This window comes from Oreochromis aureus, linkage group 7, assembly GCF_013358895.1.
Source record: "Oreochromis aureus strain Israel breed Guangdong linkage group 7, ZZ_aureus, whole genome shotgun sequence".
In the NCBI taxonomy this organism is placed as follows: domain Eukaryota; kingdom Metazoa; phylum Chordata; class Actinopteri; order Cichliformes; family Cichlidae; genus Oreochromis; species Oreochromis aureus.
The window spans coordinates 28,710,374-28,730,524 of NC_052948.1; the positions used below are offsets into that span (position 1 = coordinate 28,710,374).

At 41.3% G+C, this 20,151-nt stretch overlaps 2 protein-coding genes and 4 non-coding genes across 6 annotated transcripts; all 6 read right to left on the reverse strand.

The window, feature by feature from the left end:
- Nucleotides 1-3,019: 3,019 nt before the first annotated feature.
- On the reverse strand, nucleotides 3,020-5,736 carry nkx6.1 (NK6 homeobox 1). The gene is made up of 3 exons (XM_031741481.2): nucleotides 4,989-5,736; nucleotides 4,698-4,870; nucleotides 3,020-4,067 (listed from the first exon to the last, which is right to left on the reverse strand). The coding sequence occupies exons 1-3, from the start codon at nucleotides 5,527-5,529 to the stop codon at nucleotides 3,819-3,821; spliced, it is 963 nt and encodes a 320-aa protein (XP_031597341.1). The 5' UTR covers nucleotides 5,530-5,736; the 3' UTR covers nucleotides 3,020-3,818.
- An 8,883-nt stretch (nucleotides 5,737-14,619) lies between these two features.
- On the reverse strand, nucleotides 14,620-18,884 carry rpl17 (ribosomal protein L17). Its single transcript, XM_031741507.2, has 7 exons — nucleotides 18,779-18,884; nucleotides 18,346-18,395; nucleotides 18,127-18,167; nucleotides 16,706-16,840; nucleotides 16,425-16,523; nucleotides 15,060-15,251; nucleotides 14,620-14,701 (listed from the first exon to the last, which is right to left on the reverse strand). The coding sequence occupies exons 2-7, from the start codon at nucleotides 18,383-18,385 to the stop codon at nucleotides 14,654-14,656; spliced, it is 555 nt and encodes a 184-aa protein (XP_031597367.1). The 5' UTR covers nucleotides 18,386-18,395; nucleotides 18,779-18,884; the 3' UTR covers nucleotides 14,620-14,653.
- Nucleotides 14,777-14,844, reverse strand: LOC116322121. The gene has a single exon (XR_004199613.1). It is a non-coding gene; the product is annotated as a small nucleolar RNA SNORD58 (small nucleolar RNA).
- On the reverse strand, nucleotides 15,486-15,552 carry LOC116322129. Its single transcript, XR_004199614.1, has one exon. It is a non-coding gene; the product is annotated as a small nucleolar RNA SNORD58 (small nucleolar RNA).
- Nucleotides 16,603-16,670, reverse strand: LOC116322115. Its single transcript, XR_004199612.1, has one exon. It is a non-coding gene; the product is annotated as a small nucleolar RNA SNORD58 (small nucleolar RNA).
- LOC116322133 lies at nucleotides 18,234-18,303 on the reverse strand. The gene has a single exon (XR_004199615.1). It is a non-coding gene; the product is annotated as a small nucleolar RNA SNORD58 (small nucleolar RNA).
- Nucleotides 18,885-20,151: the final 1,267 nt, after the last annotated feature.

The following is a 20,151-nucleotide window of genomic DNA, read 5'->3' on the forward strand; positions in this document are numbered from 1 at the left end:
ATTTACTTTTAAATGTTTGTTTTTAAATTTTAATTAAATTTGATTTTAATTTAATTTTAAAATACATATTAATTTTAATTGTTTAAAAAAAAATTATGTTAATTGTTTTAAATTGCTGATGTAGCAGCTGCTGGATAGAAGTGAGTGCCTTGTTTCTCTGCCTTCCTGTAAGATTCAGTTTAAAGTGCAGGAACATGTGAGAGATGTAGATTGTAGATTTTAGATCTGCCTGTAAAAGTCATGTTTCAGAAGCTGATGTTGATGCGGCCAGCAGTGATCTGAAACTGCTGATAAAAAAGGAGAAAATCCTTCACATCCTGCAGGAAACAATGTATATTGAGTTAATAAATGAAACGATCACAGAGCGGTTACATGTTACAGCAGTAATCTGACTACGTACACAGAGAAGCTGTGTCTTTAAATACAGAACAAGTTTCAGCACAGAGGAGTGTTTTGTTTACATTTATTTCATGATTCCTGACGAGTATCTTCCATCTCTGTCCAGATGCAAAAACAAACAAAATTATTTTTATTTTATTTGTTATCAGTTTTAATATAAAATTTCCAGAATTTTTTGAGGAAAGGTTGACTTGCAGCAAGCTTCAGGAGGCAAGCTCAATAATGAAGGATGAAGATGAGAAGCTGTGTTCAGGGAATCCAAACGTCTGCTCTTCATCCATGGAAATGTCTCCAAGCCTCAGCCTCTGTGACGCCAACCAGAAAAACCATTAAAACCATCAAAACCATTAAAAGTGTCTCTGGCTGTGATGATGGATGATGAAGGACAGCAGCTGGGGTCGATGTGAAGGTGTTAGAAGGCCGGCAGCTTCCCCGTCCATCAGGCTGCTGACTGATTTCTCCTCATGTGTCGTGTTTGTACAACAAAAAGTTAAAAGTTGATCTTCTTACAGGGGAAAAAAACTGCATGAAAATGACTGAAACATAAAATCATTCATCAGCTGCAAACTAATCAATAAATCAATCGATTGGTTGGTTCTTCCAGCTTTATTACAAATACTCAATTTTTTTACATTTCAATCTTTTATTTTCTCTTCTGTTTCGTCTAGTTTGGTCCATTAAAAATTAAACATTTTTCTTCCTGTTGAGAAGCTTCACAGAGGTGCCCAACACGTGGGGCTGGAGCCCTGTGGGGCCTCAAATACTCAGTGAATGCCTGGAGCGCCACAGGTCCAAGTCAGGGCCGGATGAAGCTCCTCTGGGGCCTGAAATATGACGCTGGGCCCCTCTGAGCCTCGCAGTAGCCCGAGCAGAACGCCACAAATGGAGGGATGACAGCCGGTCAGCTGACAGGAAATCAATCCGCAGCAGATTTAATAAATAAAAGATGAAGATGTTTTTGTTTTTTTGGTTTAAAAATAAAAAGCGGGTGAAGACTAAATATTTTATGCTCTCTCAGTTTCATAAAATGCACGGAAAAAAAGAACATTTGGAATTGTTCATTAAAAATAATAATTAATATTTTTTCTCTGCTGGAAAATTATAGATTAAAAAATGTAGTCCTTTTTTCTGTTATTCATCAGTTTCATTTTTGTAATTATTCATATCAGTTATTAAAGTAATACTTGGTGCTGTGAAGGGTTCATGTAACCAAAACTTTCATTTTATAAAACTATCAAATAATAAAATCAGAAGCTCGACATAAGTGAGCTGATGTTCAAAGAACATCTGGATCCTTCAGCCAGCATGAGCCCAGCTGTGAGGAGGAGTCCTCGGGAAGAGTCCTCCCCGGCCTCTCTAGCTCGTTTTAAAGGGAGAGAGGAAGTGGAGCTCTGCAAGTGCTCATAGCCACCGATTCGTCAAAACAAAGAAAAACGAGACAAACATCACTTTGGAACTTCTTCTTCGTTTGTCTGACTTATTCATTTATACTCAGCTGAGCACAAACAGCTGGAGCTGCACGAGTTCACGGCTTGAGCTGGACTCTAAATTTATACCTCAGAAAAATGTTTAAACCATTTCCATCAACGAGTTAATGAATGGATTAATTCACCTCATTAATTACTGAAAATCACACATTTTAAACGATCCTTTAAAAAGATTTAAAAAAAAAAAAAAAAAAAAATAAATAGAATAAAAGTGCATAAAAAAAATTATCTGCATGTTCAGCCGGCCAGGAGCACCGAAACAACAGCTCTGTGGACACAATGACAGCAGAAAGCATAATAATAATAATAATAATAATAATAATAATAATAATAATAATAAATAATACATGAAATTATTATTATTAAAGATTTCAGCTTCAAGACCGCTACGACGGATTCAGACATTTAAAATTTATAAACACGGAAGTTCACATCTCGCTCTCTTTGGCTTTCACAAATTATAATTTTAACAATAAATAAATGCTGCTCTGTGATAGGCTGACGGGGATTAAAAAAACGGTTCTTATGTTTTATTATTTTTGCCTCATTTTTGCCGCAGTTTTTCGTGTCTCGTCAGTTTTTCTCTGTTTCTGTTTGACACAGGAATTTATTATTCATCATAATTCGTCTGGATCAGCTGCTGAGTCACGTTTCACATTTAATCCAAAAATACAAATTCAGAAGCACAAAAAAGGAAAAATGACATTTGTTTCTTTACCTTAAAGAGAGAAAAATAAAAATTATTATAAATTATAAAATAAATAAAGTTTTAGAAATTTAGTCACGTGATAAAGAGTCATTAAAACGATTAAATTAATGTTTAGCATTAAAAATGAAAAACCAACTGAATATGGGGAAAAGAAATCAGCGATCAAATGTCAGGAAGAATCCTCCGAGCTACAGCTTGGACTTTATTTTAACTGCTTTTAAATATTATTTTCATATTTTTTAGCTGCAGTTTAAAACGGAGTTCCTGTTGACTGAAACTTATCCCCATTTTCTGCGTTGTACGTGTAAAAATGTGCGAAAATATAATTTAGACTGAGAAGAAGAGAGCACAGTGCTGCGCATTAAAAACATGCCGGAGACGGAAAAAAACAAAACAAAACTGAAAAACAGGGTTTAAAGTCATTAACGTTCATATCCGCTCTTTAATTATTGTCCTAAATGTATGAAATATTTTCAGAAAAACAAAAAACTTGACCCTGCGTTAGAATCACAAAATTAAAATTAACCAGCTGAGCGCTGATCAGGAAACAGAACTCGGATTTAATTCAGCGGTGGCGAGGGTGGTGTTACCGCTGAGGGTAGTGTTACCGGGGAGCGCGGACTGGTCGGGACTGAAGCCGGGACACAGCAGCGCGCAGCCGGGTGTGACTGCGCACAAACACCGACAGCCAAAGCAGAGAAAAAGCCCCCCAAAACTACAAAATCGTCCATGTTTTCTGCGTGATTTCAGCTGGGATCAAAAAGGAAATCCAGAATCCGCCTCAGATGAAGCCGAGCATCAGCGACACAAAGCAAACACCTGCAGTTCTTTTTTTATTCAATAAAAGTGCATTACATGAGCCTGCGGGGTACACAACTGCGCAGGCGCAACTCACAACCCAGAACATATAAATAAAATGTGTGCGAGCAGAAAAAAAAACAATAATAAAAAAATGTAAATGTTTGCGCCGTTTGTGTCTGTACACGTGCTGCGTTCGTGGTCTCCTCCTGAGAGGCCTTCAGGGACCCGCAGCGGGGTGGTGTTGGTGGTGGGAAAGGGGTGGGGGTTAAACCCAAATGAAAAGTAGAAAAACATTAAATTTAAATATTCACATTTCTGTTCACTCACTCATATTTACAGTCCGCTCCGGCCCGCAGGTAAAAACCAGTCTGTCATTCAGGTGAGCTCACGTGACTTCAGCTGAGTTCGGACTTCCGGTCCGGTTAGGAGCTGTCCGTGTCGGGCGCGTGCAGCAGTAGCGCGGAGCTCGCGGGCTTGTGTTTCTTGAGCAACTGTGTGATTTTCTCGTCGTCGGAGTTCGGGTCCAGCGGCTTGTTGTACTCGTCGTCCTCGTCTTCGTTATCCGAAGTGCCCTTGAGCCGCTCCGTCTCAGAGTCCTGCTTCTTCTTGGCGGAGGCCATCTCTGCCGCGTGCTTCTTCCGCCACTTCGTCCTACGGTTCTGGAACCACACCTGCGGCGGCGGCACACACAGAAGCCCACTCACATTTCTGCCGATTTAGCTTTTAATATTTAAAGCTCAGACAGGAAACAGCCCCGGTTTTCACATTTAAATTCCTAAAGAAACTACAGAAACCAATACAGGCGACTAAACGGCAGCTTATTAAATATGAGAAACGGTAAAACTTTATTTATAAAGGCAGATTTAAACTGTCACAGGTTAAGTCATCATTCTTTCTAAAATTAATTTTCCTCTTTTGAACTCAGATTTAATTTAACGAATTCTGACCTGATGCATGTAAAAGGTTAAAATTGTGAGCTAAACAAACACATAAGCTCAAAAACTTACAAGATAAATAACTTAAAACTACGTACGCATGATTGTAAAAAATGTTTTTGCTTTAAATTAATTAAATAATTTTATTGTGATACAGGAAAATTAAAACCTGAATTTTAGCTGAAAAATGTGGATTCAAGCCCGCTGTACAAACAGTGCGAAAGGAAAAACCCCTGATATAATTATTGATGAATTCTCCGCGATTTACCCATAAACACAGTGAAAGTCCCGTCTGTGGAAGCAGACACGGGTGGGATAAGCAGCAGGGTAAGCAGCAGCACATATTGAAATAGGGGTGTCGGTTACCTTGACCTGGCTCTCGGTCATGCCCAAGGAGTAGGCCAGCCGGGCTCTCTCGGGGCCCGCCAGATATTTCGTTTGTTCGAAAGTTTTTTCCAGGGCGAAGATCTGCTGCCCGGAGAACGTGGGCCGCGTGTGCTTCCGTTTGCCGTCTTTATCCAATAAGACAGAGCTCTGATCTGAAACGAGAAGCCGACACAGACATTCAGTACACACAGCCCATAGCCTGCTTCTATTCTGTTCTATTATTTTATTGTACATCATGTTTCTGGGATCTAACACTTGTTTTCCACTCACGGGGCGAGCACGCGAACCTAGCGTCCCTCCAGTGGGGGCTCTGCATCACCCCCGGCCAGAAGATGGGCGTCCTGCCTGGCAGGTCCGCCAGGGGCTTCGGGTACCGGGCCACGGCCACGGCGGCCGCGGAGGGGCTAAAGTAGAGCCCGGGGGGAGGCGGCGGGCTGAGGCTGCTGAACCTGGGCAGACCCGTCAGGATCCCTGCGGAGGAGGAGGCGGAGGCCCCAGCGGAGGTGGCGCAGGGCCGGTTCAGGATGTCGTTAATTCCGTGCGGTGTGGCGGAGGAGCACTGCTGCGGGGAGCCGAGCCCGGAGGACGGGCCGGTGGAGCTCTTGATGCCCGGGGAGGCTGCGGCCATGCCGCCCGGGTTCGGGGAGGTGGTAGCCGGTGAGGTAGAGGAGGCGGGGCCACCGGAGGAGAGCGGGTAGGCCGGGTACAGCGGGGTCTTCATCTCGGTCATGCTGTGCAGAGCAGCCAGGGGGGGCGTGCTGAGGAGGAAGGCGCTCTGACGGGACCCGTCCATCGGACCCGCCGCTAACATCCCCCCGGGGGGCGGGCCGGGCTCTGCGGGCAGGGGCGCGTATTAACGCCACTCTGAGCCCATCCCGGGCCGCTCTGCGTTCTAATCCCACCACGGTCCTCTCTGCAGACAGCCTGAGTCCAGCTCCGAGTCCCGGATAGACACCAGCGCACGCGCTGCTTCCGCCCGCGAGTTGCGTGAGATAATAACAGCTGATCATCCGCGCGAGACTATCTGGCCCAAGTTAGAGAGGAGGGAGAGCAGGTGGGCGGGGAGGAGGCGGCTGGGGACGGGCAGGGGGGTCACTCCGGATTGGTTGACCTGGGGGTGACGTAGGCGTTCTGGGTTCAGGAGGGCCTCGTGATTGGCTGATCAGGAATGAGATGAGTGATGGGAAATAAAAAAAAATACGAAGAAAGAGAAAAACGAGAATTTAAAGGTCAGAGACAAAAATATGATTTAAATAATCAGAGGAGCAAAACCTGGCCGGTTATTACAACAAAATAAAATGAAGTTAAAAGAAATGAAATAAAGTAAAATAAAATAAAGTAAAATAGTGGAAATTAAAATAAAACAAAGGTTTCTGTTAATGTGTGAAAAAAAATTTAAACACACTCTGCTTTTATGATTGAAATAATAAAAATGATTTCAGTCCCGCTTTGCTGTTTAATAAAATATAGTAAAATTTGTCTTAATAAATGAAAATATTTTTTAATTATTTTATATCTAAACAGACAAATAGTAGCCAGCAGGGGGCGCTGCAATAGCAACGCTTACATTTCGGAAAAATCACCAAGAACATTAAATTCATTTTATAATAATTGTCCACGTGACTCTGATTTCATGGAAAGGAAAATGGAAAGTGCTGCTTGATGGTTTGATGCCACTTTGTAGAATAGAATAGAAGAATAAAATAATCCTTTAATTGTCCCACAAGGGGAAATGTGGTTATAACAGCAACAAAAAAAGAAGAAGAAAAGAAATGCATATACAAACAAACAAACAAACAACAGCGTTTCCAGAACTGTTTTTTGTTTGATTCAAATTAATGCGTTAAACTTAATTCATACATTTTTAGGTGAATTATTGTATAATCTTTGAGTTTATTTATAATAACATTTTCTAAATTAAATCTGTGCAATTTGTTTAACTTAAAATGAATTAGAGTGCTCTTACTTTGATATAAAATATTAAATGTGTCTGATTTCTCCTGAATTCTTAAAACAAACAGTTTAATATAACGCTTCATTGTTATGCTCACACTGCTTTTATGCAAGAAATAAAGCTGACCTTTGTTTATTTATCATTTATTAGCTTTAGTTTGTCTGTAATTGAATAAGTTGCTGTTACTTTCAGTTAACGTAAGAATGATGAGTTAAAGATGATCGGTCACACAGCTTCACATTTAGAAATAAAAGTTTAGCAAATTTTATTAAAGATAAAGTCAGTAAATGTTTAAGGGTCAAGATTTCTTTTAAAATTCAGAGGTCTCAGATTGTGTTGCGTTCATGTGTCCTGTACACCACACGGATAAATGAGCGCTGGTTTTTATATAACAGTTAAACATCCAGCAGGTCACTGAGGACCAAATCTAATTGTGTCAGGCAAATCTTAGTTGCTGGGAGAGTTTATCCATAACAACACACACAGACCAGAAGATTAATCAAACTAAAGGTTTAAAAGACAGGTGGATTTTATTTCATTTCTATTTTTAAAAACCTCTTATAAACACAAATGGAAGCTAAAGTGTGTTTTTAAAACTGCAAAATGAAGTTAATTAGTTTTTTCCAGAGGAACATTTGAACATTATCATTTTAAACAATAAATATTATTAACAGAGCACACGCAGTAAAAAACAAAAACAACAACAACTGTAAAAATACAATATAAACAGTTTTAAAATGAAAGAATTTTTCATGTTATTATTATTATTTAAAAATTATTTTCCATATTGTCTGTTTTTTTTTTAACCACACGTTAAAATTTTCAATTTTACAGAAACCTCCATTCCTTTTTTTTTTTTTTTTTTTTTTACAGTGTAATTCATGCATGAAATGAACAAACAAATCAATTCTGAGAATGGCAGCATCGACCTTCGGGCTGTGGATCAGACCTGAGAGGAACGTGTTTGTGTTTCAGCTCTAAACTAAAAAAAGATCTGAGATAAAAACCCTGCAGGTCAAACATGAGCTCAGCCTCTGTAAACATCTGGACGGTTAGTCAAAAAGATCTGAGTCATTTCCTGTCTTAAGTTCTCCACTTTAATTTAATCTCTTTTAAATGATTTTTTAAATTCTCCACTCATGACCGCTCAAAATTTCCTCGTGACCCTTCACGGGGACTCGAGCCCTGGGTTTGGAACTCATTTCAGGCTTTTATTTTGAAGGAAATATTGGAAATTTGAAAAGCTGCATCATAAAAAAGTGCAGCAGGTCCTTCTGGAGGATCATGAAAAGACGTTTTTTTACACTCATTTACTGCTGATTTTCTATTTCTTTGCTTCATCATCCTCAAAAAATTAATAATCAACAATAATGATGTTCACCTCTAATATAAATACTGAGGTGAAATTATGATCATTTATAATATATTATTAATATATTATTTTTTTTTTTTTTTGAATACCTGTCGTTGTCGTTAAACCCCACCCTCTGGCAGATGTGGGGCAGATTTTCCTGTTTGTTCCTCTAACATGTAAGTGTGACAGAGCCAGAAACAAATCAGTCACAGAAAACAGTAACAGGAAGTGATGTCACACCCAGCCCTGGATTTGACCTCTCAGACTACACAGCAGCCTGCAGACTCGACTCAGGAAAAATGAGGCTTTAGTAGTTTTTAATTAATGAATTAATTAAATCTAGTAGGCCTTCAGTGATAAATAAGAATAAAAAACTAATAAAGTAAAATATCTGTTTTATTGCTTCCATTTTCCTAAACTTCAAACCTCTGCTCCTGTATAGAGTGATGACATCACAGCTGATCATTAACACAAAACATGGAAAATATGAAGCACTGCTTGATTTGTACAACACTGATTTCAGGTTACTTTCGTTTAGATGTAATAGATTACTTTGAGTACTTTTAAGTTCACCCAGTGTTACCACAGTACAGAGACATAATACTGCTGCTAATAACAGTAATTAAATTATGTTTTGAAAATCCTTTAATTCAACAAACAATTTTGTTTTTAAATCTTTGAATCTTTGAGAAAATGTGTTATTGATTACAATAAACTACTAATAATTAATAATAATATTTCAGACTTGATGCATTTAAATAAATAATAAATTTACCGCGACAGACCTCAGATTCTCTTTATAAGTTTATTGATTTTGTATTTTTGATAAGAGAATTGTTTGAGAGAAATAATAAAGTAATCTGGAGCAGCTGGACATATTAAATTATGGTGTTGTGTTATGATGACGATCAGGAAGATGCTTCAATTTGCTGAAAGAGACTGAAACACAAAATCAGCAGTGCGCAGGCGCCCCCCTCTGGTCAGACTGTGTCAGCACACAGGGTTCATTTTATCCACGTGCCTTGTAATCAGCTAAATGAAGCTACCTGTATAAAAATCCTACAGTGTTGAATACATATGTGTAAATCCTGTAAACATGAAGTCAGCTGAGTTCACGACCAGCAGCTGCAGTTTAGTGTTTATGAGTTTATGAACTTGTCACAGAAACACTGAGACTGGACAGAGATGCCTTCTCTTTGACTTCACTGAGCTCAACTTTACACTCACATAAAGATTTAATCCTACAGTGAAACTCAATAAATACCTTTGAAGAGTTTGTTTGCATTATTTTATAATAAATCACAGTGATCAGGATTAACACGTCCAGCTGTCTCACTGTTTCTCAGACTGTGGGACCCTAAAGATTTCAATTCAGTTTTATTTATATATCATCAAATCACAGCAACATAACTCACAACACAGCAGCGTAACTAAAGGAGGATTTAGGGTCACCTGATCCAGCCCTAACTATATGCTTTAGCAAAAAGGAAAGTTTGAAGCCTAATCTTGAAAGTAGAGATAGTGTCTGTCCCCTGAATCCAAACTGGAAGCTGGTTCCACAGAAGAGGGGCCTGAAAACTGAAGGCTCTCCCTCCCATTCTACTTTTAAATACTCTAGGAACAACAAGAACACCATAATGGTGTTCCAATTATGGAACACCATAATTAACCTCAGCATGGTTCCAAGGTTCCAAGGTTCCTCACAGTGTTACTGGAGGTCAAAGCAATATCAACCAGAGTAAATGGCCTGTATTTGTATAGCGCTTTTACTAGTCCCTAAGGACCCCAAAGCGCTTTACAAAACCAGTCACCCACACACACACTGGTGATGGCAAACTACATTGTAGCCACAGCCACCCTGGGGCGCACTGACAGAGGCGAGGCTGCCGGACACTGGCGCCACCGGGCCCTCTGACTACCACCAGTAGGCAACGGGTAAAGTGTCTTGCCCAAGGACACAACGACCGAGACTGTCCAAGCCAGGGCTCGAACCGGCAACCTTCCGATTACAAGGCAAACACCCAACTCTTGAGCCACGATCGCACGAATCTTTGTAGCAGTGAAAATATATGCTATGCCTTCTGATGATATTGCCTAAGGGAATCATGTATAATGTAAACAGAATTGGTCCTAGCACTGAACCCTGTGGAACTCCATAATTAACCTCAGTGTGTGAAGAAGACCATTTACATGAACAAATTGGAGTCTATTAGATAGATATGATACAAACCACTGCAGAGCAGTACCTGTAATACCTACAGCATTCTCTAATAGTTCTAATAGAATATTATTATCGAACGCTGGACTGAGGTGTAGCAGGACAAGCACAGAGATGAGTCCACTGTCAGAGGCCATAAGATCATTTGTAACCTTCACTAAAGCTGTTTCTGTGCTGTGATGAGCTCTGAAACCTGACTGAAACTCTTCAAATAAGCCATTCCTCTGCAGATAATCTGTTAGCTGTTTGACAACTACTCTTTCAAGGATTTTTGAGATGAAAGGAATGCTTGGAGATTGGCCTATAATTAGCTAAGTCGCTTGGTCAAGAGATGGATTTTTAAGTAACGGTTTAAGGCCTGTGGTACACAGCCAATTATAAAAGATGTGTTGATCATATTAAAGATCCATCCATCTACCCATTTTTTTCCGCTTATTCGGGGCCGGGTCGCGGGGGCAGCAGCCCAAGCAGAGAAGCCCAGACCTCCCTATCCCCAGCCACCTCCTCCAGCTTGTCCGGGGGAACACCAAAGCGTTCACAGGCCAGCCAAGAGATATAAACTCTCCAGCGTGTCCTGGGTTTGCCCCGGGTCCTCCTCCCGGTCGTTACTCCCCAAAAGCAGTGTTGGGGAGTAACGAAATACATGTACCGGCGTTAGAAACGATGTGGGCTTCATAGATAATTGGCAAACCTTCTGAAGGAAACCTGGTCTTGTTAGGAGAGACGGCATCCATCCCACTTTGGATGGAGCAGCTCTCATTTCTAGAAATATGGACAAATTTATTAAACCCCCCAAAATATGACTATCCAGAGTTGGGACCAGGAAGCAGAGTTGCAGTCTTACACGCCTCTCTGCAGCTTCTCTCCTCCTGCTACCCCCAAAACCCATCTCCATTGAGACTGTGTCAGCTCCCAAACAGACAAAAAACAAACTAAAACCAGCAATAAACAACTTAAACATAAAAATCACAAAGAAAGAACAATACAGTATCCACATCTGAACCAAAGAGTAAAACAGTGAAATGTGGATTATTAAATATTAGGTCTCTCTCCTCCAAGTCTCTGTTAGTACATGACTTAATAATTGATCAACAAATCGATTTACTCTGCCTTACAGAAACCTGGTTGCAGCCGGATGATTATGTTAGTTTAAATGAATCAACACCCCCGAGTCATTCTAACTACTAGAAATCTCGAAGCACAGGCCGAGGGGGCGGTGTGGCAGCAATTTTTCACACCAGCCTATTAATTAACGAAAGACCAAGACAGACTTTTAATTCATTTGAAAGCCTGATGCTTAGCCTCGTCCACCCCAGCTGTAAAACTCAGAAACCAGTCTTACTTGTTATCATATATCGTCCACCTGGGCCTTACACAGAGTTTCTGTCTGATTTCTCAGACTTTTTATCTGATTTAGTGCTCAGCTCAGATAAAATAATTATTGTGGGTGATTTTAACATCCATGTAGATGCTAAAAATGACAGCCTCAACATGGCATTTAATCTGTTATTAGACTCAACTGGCTTCTGTCAAAATGTAAAAGAACCCACCCACCACTTTAATCACACTCTAGATCTTGTTTTAACATATGGCATAGAAACTGAACATTTAACAGTGTTTCCTGAAAACCCTCTGCTGTCTGATCATTTCCTGATAACATTTACATTTACAATAATTGATTACACAGCAGTGGAGAGTAGACTTTATCACAGTAGATGTCTTTCTGAAAGTGCTGTAACTAAGTTTAAGAATATAATCCACCCACTGTTATCATCTTCAATGCCCTGTACCAACATAGAGCAGAGCAGCTACCTGAACGCTACTCCAACAGAGGTCGATTATCTTGTTAATAATTTTACCTCCTCACTACGTATGACTCTGGATACTGTAGCTCCTGTGAAAACTAAGGTCTCAAATCAGAAGTACTTGACTCCGTGGTATAATTCTCAAACACGTAGCCTAAAGCAGATAACTCGTAAGCTGGAGAGGAAATGGCATGTCACAAATTTAGAGGATCAACTGGTCGCAGCAGATGGCCGTCCCTCCCTGAGCCTGGTTCTGCCGGAGGTTTCTTCCTGTTAAAAGGGAGTAATTCCTTCGCACTGTCGCCAAAGTGCTTGCTCATAGGGGGTCATATGATTGTTGGGTTTTTCTCTATACCTATGAAGCGCCTTGAGGCGACTTGTTGTGATTTGGCGTTATATAAATAAAATTGAATTGAATTAAGTATTTAAAAGTATTTAAAATACAAAATATGAGTAACTGTATTCCATTATGTTACCATTTAAAAAAGTGGTATTCAGAATACAGTTACTTTGTTGAAATAAATATATTACACTACGGTCTTTTCCTGTTTCATATGTTAGGCCATCCCCTCTCTATTTTTGATAATTCCGTGCTGGTGGAAACCCAAACAAAACACGCATTATGAGGCTCTAACGCCTGTGTCTCAATCTTGCGGCCCATGTCACTTCTACTTGCGGCCCGCATAATAACGTGAAGAAACATTGTTTAAAATTATTTTTCAAATAATGATTTAATATGAAGGCAATAGGCAGAGTGTTACAGGCATAGCCCTAAAGAAAGTAGCCTCATGGGCAGTGTAGTCCAGTTGTAAGTAAGCTATTAAGACTTGACTGTGCACTGTGTTTGTGTTTTCCTCCGAAACAATAAGTTCCATTGGAGCAGCCTTTCAACGCCTCTCTCTGTCTCTCACTAGCAAAGTTGACCCAGACAACAAAGTAAAGCTAGGTTTTGGTTACAAGCCCGACACAGAACCTGACGTATTAGCCAGAGGTCCCTTAACTACAGTTTGGAGCCGCGAACCTGTTTTATAGACGCACGGAACAGTTTTCTATACGAGATCGCTGCAAAAAGTGCAGCCTTACCTAATGTCCACCTACTGTTACTCATTGTATATTAAGATGTAAAATCTAGTTGGTATTGCTATGGCGAGTAACCTTCAGTAATAGTAATAAATCACACAGCAATAGTACATTCATGCAGTTGTAAAAAGCATGATAATATATTAAGCAATCCAAAGTATTCAGAATACGTTACTCTCATTGAGTAACGTAAGGGAATACGTTACAAAATACATTTTGGGGCATGTATCCTGTAATCTGTAGTGGAATACATTTTAAAAGTAACCTTCCCAACATGGTCTAAAAGACACGTTGATGGTTTGGCAGAAGTAATTACTGAAGTTAACTCAGAAAGATCAATTGGAGAAGAAAATTCTAAATAAATATCAATGGTACTGAAAGTAGCTGTAGGTAATGGTACATCTGTGAAATGATCATGAGTAATTTTTTCTCTAACGGTTAATTTGTAAAGAAGTTCATGAAGTCATTACTAGTTAACGTTAAAGGGATGGTTGGCTCAACAGAACGCAGACTTTTTGAGAAACCTAGGGTTGTTTTTACTTTCTTTAATCAGTGATGAATAGTAAGATGTTCTAGCTTTACGGAGGGCTTTTTTTTTTTTTCTTAAAGCAGCAAACTATTTCTCAAGGCATGATCTTCTAAATTAGTGAGACACCATTTCCCATCTTGTACTGCAACAATGTAAAATCTACAAACTTTATCCTTTGCGTTGGTCAGAGAACTGTCCTGCAGGTTTTAGATATCACCCTTGGTCAACACACCTGAATCAAATGATTAGTTTATTATCAGGCCTCTGAAGAACTTCAAGACATGTTGAGGAAGTAATTTAGCCATTTAAATCAGCAGTGTTGGATCATGAACACATCTAAAACCTACAGAACACCGGCCCTTGAGGCCTGGAGTTGGACACCCCTGCTCTAAATGCAGTTCACCGATTCTGGGTCCAGGAACTCACCCACACCTGCCTCGACCTGCCTCCTAAAGCTCTTTGAACTGGAGAGGCCTCATCACCTCCTGCAGACAGATTCTACTTCAACGAATTCAACCCTCAAAAACGGCCGGAATCACGTTTGCTCAACACCTGTCACATGACCACAGGAGGGTGAAATGAACCCCAGCACAGGTGGATGAACCTGAACCTGCTGCTTCAATACCTCATAACTCTTCTTTACGCTCATTTTTATCGTTATAAACAGCTGCACTCACAGTTCAGACCCTCACTGTGGCATTGATATTTATATCATGTTTATTGTAAACTTTTATTCTGCATCTGCTGCTGGAATATCATTTTCAGCTCTGTGAATTACATATCCAGTAAAATAAAAACTTTATTTTAATCAGTGTTGTAAACACGTCACAGTAGACTTAATGGGCTTTCATTTTGAAAGGCACAGAGAGGAAGAACCCATCAGCTGGGCTGCTAAAGCAGCAGCTGAGGTTTATTTTGAAGGAGCAACAGGAACGCTTGGTGAAAGAAACGAGTCCGAGTCTTCTCTCATAACAAGTTTCAGGTTTATTAGAATTTTACTCGCGTGCCATCAGCTTCTGCTTCTTCAGCTTCTTCTGTGAAACCTGCAGAGAGAGAGAGAGAGAGGCAGGGTTATGACATCATCGATCAGAGAGTTGGCACCGCTGCCTTGGCAGACGGTCGCTCAGTTTTAACAGGGTTGTTTTCATGGAGAATCCAAAGGTGTCCTAAGGAGTCATCACTGCGACAGATGATGAAGAGCAGGAGGAAGGTGACGGGTTCAGACGTACAGCCGGAGGAGCAGGATTCACTGCGCTCGCTATGGCATTCATGGGACTTTCAGTAAAAGGGAAATCGCAGCTCTCCGGGTCCCCAGAGACTAAGCCAACTTTAATTTGGCCCCTAACCCCGCTCCGTGCTGCATGTTTGAAGCCACACCCCTCGCGCTTCCCACGTGCTCACCTTTTTCTTCTGGGCGACCTCCTCCTCGGGCTTGGGGACGATCTGCTCCTTTTCTGTCAGGATCATCTCAATGTGGCACGGCGAGCTCATGTAGGGGTTGATGCGGCCGTGGGCACGGTATGTACGCCTCCTCATCTTTGGCGCCTTGTTGACCTGGATGTGCTCGATGACCAGAGAGTCCACGTCCAGACCCTGAAAGCACAAACACTGGTCAGAACCACCGCGAGAAAATAGACGCCCATTGGTCCTTTCAAAGCTAAAATCATCAGATATTAATCATTTATTAATCAAAGGCTCTGATTGGTTGGCCTCTTGCTTCCAAACATTCGGAGATGAAGACTAAACATCACCCGAGAAACCGAGGCCTGAAGCATGTGATCATTAAAGTAGTGTTGTCCTCTCGTTCCAGCTGTCTGTGATTCTCAGATTGCTCAGACTGTAATTGTTCTTTTCATGGTTCATACAAAGGTGTCCTAAATGGTCATCACTGCAATCTGTTGCTCACCGATCAGCTCAACAACAACCAGCTCCACAGAGCTGAAACCAAGCTCAGGGTCATCTCAACGTCCCCGCCCGCCCTCATGTGGAAGCTCCGCCTCCCTAAAGCCTGCCTGTGATCGACACCTGCAGGCTGATGTCACGATGCAGATCATCATTTTAAACTTAAAGAACGCTCTTGTGTCATAACTTCATGAAATCAAAGCCAGTGTCCTCAGAGACCTGCTTTCTGTTGGACCAACAAAATCCAGATGTGATCAATGGATTTAGACTAAATGTGGATACTCTGTCATGTTTAAGAAGTTGAAACACACGACGGAGTATCATTGAGAGAAAAATATTAGTGTTCAGTTTGAGAACCAAGTTAAAATGTGAGATTAAAGCTGTCGATAAGTCACAGCTGCCACGGCTCCTTTAGTTCATAAAAACAGCGTGATGAGTTCAAGGACGTCACAGAGGCAGTACAGAAAACTGCGTCTGGGAAACAGCAAGATGGATCCTGATGTTACAGCCTCATGCCATACAGAGAGGCTATGACTCATCACAGGCATAAGACAGCTAACTCATTTACAGAATAGTCCAACATTTGGGCTTTATTCTTAAAATAAACAAATATTGTTTATTAATGTGACACTGACATGCACACTACTTAAGAGACGACACATTTAGAAAACTAACAACGGTCCGATCACACAAACTACTTTGCACATCACTAGCACAGTTTCAGGTGTTTAAAGCTGCAGACAGACAGGTGAGACCTGCTGATTAAATTGGAATCGATCCCTCAATATAAAAGTGTGTTCCAGGGCGTCCATCTCTCTGTCTGCTTGCTACACCCGTTGGTCCCTCCCCTCCTCATGACCTCACCTTCAGCTCAGCATTGCTCTCGGCATTCTTGAGCATGTGCAGGAGGAACTCGGCGCTCTTCTTGGGCCAGCGTCCCTGGGTCCAGCCGTGCTGTTTGGCCTGAAAACAGAAAACATCAAAGGTGTTTTTAGACCATGCCTCCAAGCTCAGAGGCGGGGTTACTCCGGCCACCTTCGCTGCTGCTCAGATCATTAGATTTAGTTTCATCTTTAATCCAAAGGTGTCCTAAGAAGGTCATCACTGCAGCTGTCAGAGTGATGCCACGCTCGCTGGGATCTCACCTGAGCACAGCGGCCGACGCCGCCGTTGTAGCGGCGGAAGGGGACGCACTGGTGCTTGACGATGACGTCCCTCAGGTACTTGTTAGCCTTGCGAATGTGCATGCCTTTGATGGCCTGGGCCGTCTCACGGGTGTTCTGAAAGTGAGGACACAGACTGGTCAGAGACCGGATCAGCAAAGTGGCACCTTTATGTCGTAACCTTCATGACATCAGCATGATGTCCAGATGTCGGGTCAGTTCTGAGGGCCTCGGCGGTCACATTAGATCTAATGAAAGTTGAACGTGTTTATAGATTTTAGGGGAGGCAAATATAAACCATCAGAGAATCTGTGCGATCTGATTGATACGACAGAAAACCAAGTCTCTTTAATCCACAGCCAAACAAACCCTGCAGCCATCTTTAAAACTAGAGCTCCTCCCACTGACATAAACATTAGACCAGGAGCTCATTCAATCACAGCAGATTGTCTATTCAACATTTCTAAACACATGACAAACGTTACTCAAGACGTTCACAGTTATTTATTTTTCCTGTAAAATCCTGACTTATTCACTCCTTATCCTTGGGAGCAGAGCTTTAAGTATCTAAGTTTAAATAGTAACTTAAATAAAATTAAATACACAGAAATTCTATTTAAGTACAGGAGGATTACACCTGTATTCAAAAGTGAGATTAAAAGTGTCACCAGTTATTTTCAGACATCTCACACATTCTGCAGCTGAAGCAGAGCTCCACACAACCTGGACTGTTCACAGAAACCAGGCTCATGCTGTTACCTGAAGCTCTAATGAACAGACCTCACTGAGGTTTATGCTTCAGCGAGACATCAACCTCGAAGGATATTTAACTACACCTGACAGACAGCTCATAAACACCACTGACCCCTCCTGTGTGGTTTTTACATGTATCAGTGAGAGAACCATAATCACTTCTATCAGGACTAATAACCACAGCATCAATGTAAGGATCACTCAAACTGGGTGTGAGGAAGTGGAAAAACTGGAGGGACAAACGCATCTGCGTGAAATAAACTGACCACAGTACAGAGTGTTTCTATTGGCTGGGATCACAGATAGACACATAATGCAAGAGCATAAAACATTTCAGTGCATCTCCCATCATTCCCCACGACAACTAGCCATTCACACAGTTTCATAACTCTGAAGTAAGATGGGATCATTTTATGGATTTATTTTCTCTACTGAGTCAGAGCACCATATTACACTGAACCCACATCCACGTGTGTTTAATGAGTTAGAGCCCAGATTCAGAACCCTGCTGCTGCTCATGTAACCTACCTGCCTACTCTGAGCCTCTACACACCTTCACACCTGAGAGAAGCTACTTTATCATGGACACGCGTGAGACTACAGATGAACCCTGTGATCCCCTTGGTCTGTGCCCACATGTGGACTCTTACCTTGAAGTGCACCCGGAGGTTGGATCCCCTCGACTTGCATGCTGAAAGACAGAGAGAAGCCGTTAGCACCCACAGCAACGACTCGGATTACTCCACCAGTGAATGCAGCAGCTCAGTTGTGTCATTAGTTTGTTTTCATGTGGAATCCAAAGGTGTCCTAAGAGGTCATCACGGCCACTAGCTAACCCCCACACATAGCTTAAGTTCACCTTTACTCACATTTAGTCGGGTTCTCGGGGTCGAGAGAGTAGCGGACCATTGTCAGATATCTGTAAGAAGAGGCACACGTTAGTCTCCTCAGGATAGCACACAGCAGGTAAGACCATCTCAGACAGCACCGAGAGATCGCAGGTGACGTTAAACAGCTTTAAACCCCACAAACACGGAGAAAAAGAGCTGCTAGGACCGCTTTACAACTCCTATCCACGCCACACGGAGCCAACATGGCGGACAGCCGCCGGAGCCACCAACCCGGCGTCTCCGCAAATATCTTAATAAAATTTAATTTAATGGCTCCAGACACACAATTCAACCATCAGCGCACACATTTACACACAGTTGACACAATCCAGCGTCTTACAACGCAGGATGCGGTATATTTACTCAGATTTAACACGGATTCGCCGCTTCATGAGCGGGACAGAACTCCTACCTCTGAGGCCGCGGAAGGAAGAGGAAGACACCCGGACGGCGCTCCTCTACTTCTGCCTTCCTGTGAGGGTTACCGCCCCCTGGCGGTGAGGAGGAGGACGGCGCTCGGGGCGCAGTGAGGCGGAATGGACAGCAGGGGGTGGTATTTCACACTTTAAATCAAAAGAAAATAGTTTTCCCGTGATATTATGACGTAAACACGATAATAGTGATCGGAAGTTTGTCTCTTTTCAGAGAGCCAGCTGTTGTGGCAGGAATCCCAAAGAAGAGCTGGCACTTTTGGCTCCCAAATGGCTCTTAATTTATTATCATCTGTAGCCTCATGTTTGACAAATATGAATGCTCTGTGTGTTGATAAACCCTTTTGCATTTAGAGTTTTTATGAGATGCCTTATAATTGCCTAATATTGTGTATTTGTTCTGTTACAAAAGCAGGCATTCTTACTTTTGTATAATATTTTAATTTAACTTTTGATTTTAATTCAACACATAAACAAAGCACTGCAAACAAATCCACAGAACAGAAACAGAACTAAACTCAGCAGCCAAACAGTATGTCCTCAGTGCAGGTTGACATTCAGAATAATCAAATGCCTCAGCTTCTTTATACTGCAGCCAGATGCTCCTTTGTTTACGGGTGTCAGTCATATTTATGTATTTTTGCGATGCACTTAGACTCTCATTCTCACCGCAGTCTACTGTCTCACTCACTGACTGGGGAATATCAATACTTCCAATACCAGCATTTCATGTTGCAGGATCAATTCCCATATGAATTGAAATTGAAATTATAATATCTAATTTGATTAAATTTGTTTTTAAGCATAAATATAACATACAGACAAAAGTAAACTCCGCAATTAGCGGGATAGTCGGCAATACCCTGTTGATAGGAACTACAATCACCTTCCGCTTCTCACTCATGTGGATGCTACGCCTCCACAAGGGTGTGAGTCAATGAGAAACCCGAGGCACAAAATAGAATAGAATAGAATAGAATAGAATAGCCTTTATTGTCATTGTACAGGGTACAACGAAATTGGAGTGCCACTCCCTTGGTGCAAAATGCAAAATAAATATAATAAAAAATAGTAAGATATAAAAGGTACAATAAAACAAACATAAGTACTCAAACAAAAGTAAGTATGATATTTACAGGATAGCAGCATTAATATAATGACAGTATGACAGTATGAATAGCAGCATAATATAATGACAGTGACAGTATGGTATGGCTAAGCAGGTTCAATTGTTTTTGTGCTTATTTGCAATGGTGATAGCTCTGGGAAAGAAGCTATCCCTGAATCTGTTTGTTCTGGTACAGTGTACAGTGTACAGTGTTCCCTCGCTATAACTCGGTTCACCTTTCGCGGT